This window comes from Martes martes, assembly GCF_963455335.1.
Source record: "Martes martes genome assembly, chromosome: 13".
In the NCBI taxonomy this organism is placed as follows: domain Eukaryota; kingdom Metazoa; phylum Chordata; class Mammalia; order Carnivora; family Mustelidae; genus Martes; species Martes martes.
In genome coordinates, this window is record NC_137901.1 from 73,170,413 (window position 1) to 73,177,982 (window position 7,570).

At 40.1% G+C, this 7,570-nt stretch overlaps 1 protein-coding gene across 1 annotated transcript in view; it reads right to left on the reverse strand.

Moving 5' to 3' along the window:
• Positions 1-7,566, reverse strand: part of SRRD (SRR1 domain containing) — a 17,411-nt gene extending 9,845 nt beyond the window's left edge. The window contains exon 1 of the mRNA XM_080821476.1: positions 7,378-7,566. Coding sequence (XP_080677602.1) covers positions 7,378-7,538 — 161 coding nt within the window. The 5' untranslated portion in view covers positions 7,539-7,566. The remainder of the gene's footprint in view (positions 1-7,377) is intronic.
• Between the last annotated feature and the right edge of the window lie 4 nt (positions 7,567-7,570).

Here is a 7,570-nt window from a genome sequence, read left to right on the forward strand (position 1 = left end):
GTTAACAAAATGAAGAACAGCAGCACCTGGGTGCTGCGGTTGGTTGGGCGCCTGCCTTTGACTCGGGTCATGTCATGATCCTGGGGTCCTGGGATTGGGCCCTGCATCGGGCTCCCTGCTCAGTAGGGGGCCTGTTTCTCCCTCTCCCGCTGTCCCTCCCCCTGGCTCGTGCTGGCTCTCTCTCTCTCGAATAAATAAAATCTTTTTTAAAAAGTTAAAAAAAAAACAAAATGAAGAATAAAAATCATGTGATCATCTTGAGAAATGCAGAGAAAGCTTCTGACAAAATCTAATAACCATTTATGATAAAAATTCTCAACAGAGTTGGTATAGCTGGAACATACCTCAACATAATAAAGGCCACATATGACAAGCCCACAGGTAACATCACATCCAATAGTGAAAAGTTTCAACTATTACTATTTCCTCTAAGAGCCTCTAAGATTCGGAATTTTCCTGATCCTTCCTCGCCACTTTTATTCAACATAGTATTAGAAATCCTAGGCAGAGCAATTATGCAAGAAAAATAAATAAAAGAAAGAAGTAAAATGGTCACTCTTTACAGATGACAAGTATATAAGGAAAACCTTAAAGACTCCACTGAAAAACTGTTCAAACCAATAAATGGATTCAGTAAAGGTACAGGATACAATATCAATATACCAAAAATGTGTTGAGTTTCCATACACTAATAATGAACACCAGAGAAAGAAATTAGGAAGATGATCCCACTTGAAGTTGCACCAAAAAGAATAAAATACCCAGGAATAAACTTCAAGTAGGTGAAAGCCTATATACTATAAGATGTTAAGGAAAGAAACTGAAGACAACATACGTAAATGGAAAAACACTCCTTGCTCATGGATTAGAATAGTGTTAAAGTATCTAAACTTCCCCAAGCCATCTACAGATTCAATGCAATTTCTATCAAAATTCTAACTGCCTTTTCACAGAAATAGAATAAAGGATCCAAAAATTTATATGACGCCACAAAAGATAGCCAGAGCACTCTAGAGAAAGAAGCAGCACACTAAAGGCACCACACTTGCTGATTTCAGTCTATTACAAAGCTAGAGTAATCAAAACAATCTAATATTGGCCTAGAAACAGACATGAAGCTTACCAGAACAGGAGAGAGAGTCCAGAAGCAAACACACACATCTATGGTTCACTACCTTATGACAAGGAGCCAAGAATATACAAGGGAGAAAGAAGAGTCTCTTTCATCAACAGTGCTGGGAAAAACCAGACAGCCACATGCAAAAGAATGAAACTGCACCACTATCGTACACCATACACAAAAATTAACTCAAAATGGATTCAAGACCTGAGTATAAGACCTGAAACCATAAAACTCTGAGCAGAAAACACAGGGGAAAAGCTACTTGACATAGGTCTTGGCAGTGATTTTTTTAACCTGATACCAAAGGTAAAAACAGCAGCAACAACAAAAAACATGTGGGACTACATCAAACTAAAAAGCTTCTGACCAGCAAGAAAACCATCCACAAAATAAAAAAGCAACCTACTATATGGGTAAACATTTGCAAATCATGTATCTGATAAGGGGTTAATAGCCAAAATAGAAAGAACTCATGCAACTCAATAGCAAAAAACAAATAAACAAAAAACCCCCACAAGCAATCTAATTTAAAAATGGGCAGATCCAAATAGACATTTTTCTAAAGACATACAGATGGTCAACTCGAACATGAAAAGATGCTCAACACCATTAATCATCAGGGAAATGCAAATGAAAACCACAATGAGACACCACTTCACACCTGTTAGAATGGCCATTAACAAAAAGACAAGAAATACAAGCTTTGGTGAAGATGTGGAGAAGAGAAAAATCCTTGTGCACTGTTAGTGGAAGTATAAGTTGGTGCAGCCACTGTGAAAAACAGTACAGAAGATCCTCAAAAAAATTAAAAATAGAACTGCCATAGGATCCAGCAATTCCCCTTCTGAGTACCTGAAGGAAATGAAAACACGAACTCAAGAAGATATATTCACCCCTGTGTACACTGCAGGATTATTTACAACAGTGAAAATAAAGAAACAACCTAAATGCCACCAGCGGATGAATGGATAACGATACTGTGGTCAATACACACAGTGGAATCCTACTCAGCCATAATAAAGGATGAAATCTTTCCATTTGCAACGGTGGATCCTGAAGGCATTATGCTGAGTAAAACAGGCCAGACAGAAAGACAAATACTAGAAATCACTTACATGTGGAACCTTAAACCAAACAAAACAAAAAACAGCTCACAGAACAGATGGGTGACTGCCAGAGGTAGGAGGTTGGAAGTGGGAGAAATGGCTGAAGGGGTCAAAAGGAAAAAGAAAATAAGCCCAATTACAGCATTTTTTTTTTTAAATTAAGTAAGTTGTACCCCCAATGTGGGTCAAACTCAGAACCCTGAGATCAAGAGTCACATGTTCCACTAACAGTGCCAGCCAGGAGCCCGGAATTATAGCATCTTCTGATGCTCAGTGTTTTGAGAAAGGCTAAAGTAACATAATCTACAATATTCTGAGGGCTATGTATATATTCGGTAAACATAAAAAAGAGAGAACACAGACTTCAGAGTCACACACTCAGGTCTGTATCTGGTTCTAATATTTACTATAATGTTAAGCAAGTGACTTTTTAAAAATTTTATTTATTTATTTGAGAGAGAGAGAGAGCAAGAGAGAGTGATCACAAGCAGGGGGAGGGATAAAGGGAGAGGGAGAAGTAGACGCCTCGCTGAGCAGGGAGCCCGACAAGGGGCTCGATCCCAGGACTCTGGGATTATGACTCGAGCCAAAGGGAGATGCTTAACTGACTGGGCCACCCAGGCATCCCTACTTAACCTCTTTTGTGCCTGTGTTTCCCAAACTCTGAGGATAATATGAATATTTACTCTTAGAATAGCTTTTATTTTTAAACTTTTTTTAAGAATAGTTTTTAAAATTAAATGAGATAGAGGTCACTTAATGAGACTCTTAATGATAAGAGAACAAGCGGTAGTTAGAGGGAAGGTGAGCAGGAAATGGACTAGATGGGTGATGGGGATGGCACATGTTAATGATGAGCACTGGGTGTTTGTATGTGATGAATTACTGAATTCTCCTGAAACCAATATTGCTCTGTATGTTAACTAACTAGAATTTAAATAAAAATTTGAAAAGAGAAAAAAAAGGAAAGAAAAGAAAATCCGAAAGGACAAAACAGTTAAAGCAAAGTCTGTATTTACTAAAAAAAAAAAAAAAATAAAATAAAAACAAAACAAACAAACAAAAAAAAACCCATTAAGTGGACCACACAGTTCAAACCCATGTTGGCCAAGGGTCAACTGGAGTACTGGAAATCCTAGCCAGACCAATCACACAAGAAAAATAAATAAATAAAAGACATCCAAATTGGAAAGGAAGAAGTAAAGGTCACTTTTCAGATGACATGACATTACACGTAGAAAACCCTAAAGACAACACCAAAAAACTATTAAATAAGCGAATTCAGTAAAGTTGCAGGATAAAAAGTACATAAAAATCTGTTGCATTTTTATACATTGAGAAGAAACTATCAGAAAAATAAATTTTTAAAAAAAAATCACATTCACAATTGCATCAAAAAACCCAAAATACGGGATGCCTGGGTGGCTCAGTTGGTTAAGCCGCTGCCTTCGGCTCGGGTCATGATTCCAGCATCCTGGGATCGAGTCCCAGATCGGGCTCCTTGCTTGGCAGGGAGCCTGCTTCTCCCTCTGCCTCTGCCTGTGCTTGCTCGCTCTCTCTCTCTCTCTGACAAATAAATAAATAAAATCTTAAAAAAAAAAAAAAAAAGAAAAACCCAAAATACTTAGAGATAAATTTAACCAAGGAGGTGAAAGCCTATATACTGAAAACTACAAGACATTAAGGAAAGAAACTGAAGATAACACAAGTAAATGGAAAGACATTCCATGCTCATGGATTAGAATAATTCATAATGTTAAACTGTCTATACTACCCAAAGCCATCCAGAGATTCAATGCAATTTCTATCAAAATTCCAATGACCAAAAAAAAAAAAAATTCCAATGACATTTTTCACTAACATAAGACAAAGAATCTTTAAAGTTTGTATGGAACCACAAAAGACTCTGAATAGCCAAAGCAATCTTAAGAAGGAACAAAGCTGGAGGCATCATGCTCCCAGATTTCAAACTCTATTATAAAGCTATAGTGATTGCTGGCACACTGGCTTAACAACAGACACGCAGATCACCAAAACAGAAGAGAGAGCTCAGAAGTAAATCCACACAGGGCGCCTGGGTGGCTCAGTGGGTTAAGCCGCTGCCTTCAGCTCAGGTCATGATCTCAGGGTCCTGGGATCGAGTCCCGCATCGGGCTCTCTGCTCAGCAGGGAGCCTGCTTCCCTCTCTCTCTCTCTGTCTGCCTATCTGCCTACTTGTGATCTCTCTCTCTCTCTCTGTCAAATAAATAAATAAATAAATCTTTAAAAATAAAAAAAGAAGAAGAAGAAAGAAGTAAACCCACACATCTATGGTCCAGCATCTTATGACAAAGGAGCCAAGAATATACAAAGGGAAAAGAACAATCTCTTTATAATAAACATTGCTGGGATAACCAGGCAGCCACATGCGAAAGAATGAAACCGCACCACGTGCCTTACATTATACACAAAAATTATCTCAAAATGTATTAAAGACTTGAGTATAAGACCTGAAACCATAAAACTCTTAGCACAAAACAAGGGAAAAGCTGCTTGACATGGGTGCTGGTAATGATTTTTTTGGATCACACTCCAAAAGCCAAGGCAACAAAAGCAAAAATAAGTAAGTGAAACTACATTAAACCAAAAAGCTCCTGCCCAGCAAGGAAAATCGCCAAAAAAGGAAACAGGCAACCTACCCCCACCTCTGAGACAAGATTTGTAAAGCATGTATCTTATAAAAGGTTAATATCCAATATATATAAAGAACTCACACAACTCAATTAACAACAAAAAACAATGTGATTAAAAAGTGGAAAGATGACCCAAATGGACATTATCCAGAGAAGACATACAGAGAGCCAACAGGTACGTGAAATGATGTTCAACATCATTAATCATCAGGGAAATGCAAATGAAAAAAACAATGAGATATCTCCTCGCACTGGTTAGAAGGGTTAGTATCAAAAAGAAGAGAAATCATAGATGTTAGCAAGGATGCGGAGGAAAGGGAACCCTGGTGCAGGGTTGGTGGGAATGCAGGTAGGTGCAACCACTGTGGAAAACAATATGCAGGCTTCTTAAAAAATTAAAAATAGAACTACCCTACAATCCAGCAATTTCTCTTCTGGCCATTTATCCAAAGAAGACAAAAACACCTATTTCAAAAGATATACGAACCCCCATGTTCACTGCAGCATTATTTATAATAGCTAAGATATGAGGACAACCTACATGTCTATGGAGGGATGAATCGATAAAGAAGATGTGATTTACGAATATAAAGTGAAATACTATTCAGCCATAAGAAAGAACAAAATCGGGCGCCTGGGTGGCTCAGTGGGTTAAAGCCTCTGCCTTCGGTTCTGGGATCAAGCCCCGCATCAGGCTCTCTGCTCAGCGGGGAGCCTGCTTTCCCCCTCTCTCTGCCTGCCTCTCTGCCTACTTGTGATCTCTCTCTGTCAAATAAATAAATAAAATTAAAAAAAAAAAAGAAAGAAAACAAATTTCCGTTTGCAACAACATGGATGGACCCTGAGGTCATGATGCTAAGTGAAATAAGTCAAAGACAAATAGTGTGTGACATCACTTTTATATGGCATCTAAAAAAACTGAGCTTAAAGATACAGGGAACAGATGGGTGGCTGACAGGCAGGGCGATGGGTGTGAAATGGGTGACAGGGATCCAAAGGTACAAACTTACTACTTATTACTTATTTTATCCCTGTAAATAAGTAAGTCACAGGATGTAATGTATAACATGGCGACTATAGTTAATAACACTGTATTGCAAACTCGGAAGTTGCTAAGAGAGTAATCTTAGAAGTTATCGTAAAAAAAAGTTTTGTAAAACAAAACTGTATTTAAACTGATAAGCCATACGCCATTGCTCAGGGGACTCAGAAAATACACAGTACTGCAAAAATCTGTGTGGGAGGCTGCCCTCATGTTCCTCACAGAGGCTAAAGGAGAGCTTTGTAAACTGGTGAGTGCATGCACAGAACAGCATGTAAGGTGCTGGGCTCGTCTCTACTTACAGCACTGGGCACTGCATCACACTTAGGGGTACAGGAAGAAGCAGGGAGTTCCTGGGGATACTGAAGAAGCTGAGGAAGAATAACAATGCAGGGTATATGGAAAGTGCCTTAAAGGTTTTCCAAATCTGTGGGCATGTTCCATTACACAGGTATCTTTTAAGATCCTACAAAGTCACTGCTGCTTTCTACTCAGGCTCAGTCGGCTGGACAGCCAACTTCTTTAATTCATTGGTATCCTCTGAGTCATCCCCGTCTCTTGACCCTAATTCTGGGGGAGAGGAGAACATAAAATTGGTCTAATCTCTCTCTGTTGGGATGGTCCTTCAGCTGTTGATCTGAATAACTAACAAATACTGTTACTTACTGCGTCCTTAAAGGACTGCAAATGAATAAAGACAACAATAATAACAAAAATAGGTAACATTTATTCCTCTCTGTTAGGCACTGTTCTAAGCCATAAGGTGCAGAGCAAAGCATGGAGGCATGAGGGATTGGGATAAGCCCTAATAATGGAGAGCTTTGTAGCACCGGTTCTGGAGCCGCAGAGACAAGGACTTGAAATCTGGTTCCAAACATTATCTGTGTCTCTAAGACTCAGCCCTCTCAGGATCCTAGATGACCGAGATACTCAAACTGGTAAAATGTGTAAAATGCTTAAGCCAGTGGCAGGCACACAGCAGCTCCTCAATTAACGAATGATGATAATCAAGAGGATGGTAATCACGTTGGTGTTCCTTCCCCAGCTCTAGCAATAATAATAATCAATACTGGTATAATATTAATCCCAAACGCTGGTACTGCGCTTACCCCGCACCAGGCACCGTGGTTTATGCATTTACTTTCCAAATGGGTTACATTAACTAACTCACTAAATCGTCAAAACAAGCCTATATAAGTAGTGTTTTCAGGTTCGTCTCTCGGATGAAAAAACTGAGGCAGAGAGATGATATATTTTGCCCAAGGTCACGGAGATGGAAGTGCAATAAAAGGAACAACAACCTTTACTACAGTTCAGTCTGTAATAAGCTGTTCCCTCCGTTAAATCCGCACAATAACCCTAAGGGTTTGAGGTTCTGCCCACTTTACAGATGCCGAGACTGAGGCTCGGTCCCAGGGCCCAGCCCGCACTCACCCGGCCTCCCGGATGCGACGAAGCACGACTCCGCAGTCCGCCTCGGGCTGGGCCTCCAGGTCCCGCATGGCCACCTCCCTGACCCGCGGTCGCCGCTCCGCAGAGCGTCTTTTCCTTCGCGGAGCCGCCGTCTGCCAGGGTTCCAGCGCCGCGGACGCCATTACCCTCTGACGTCACGGGCGCGCCTACGGAC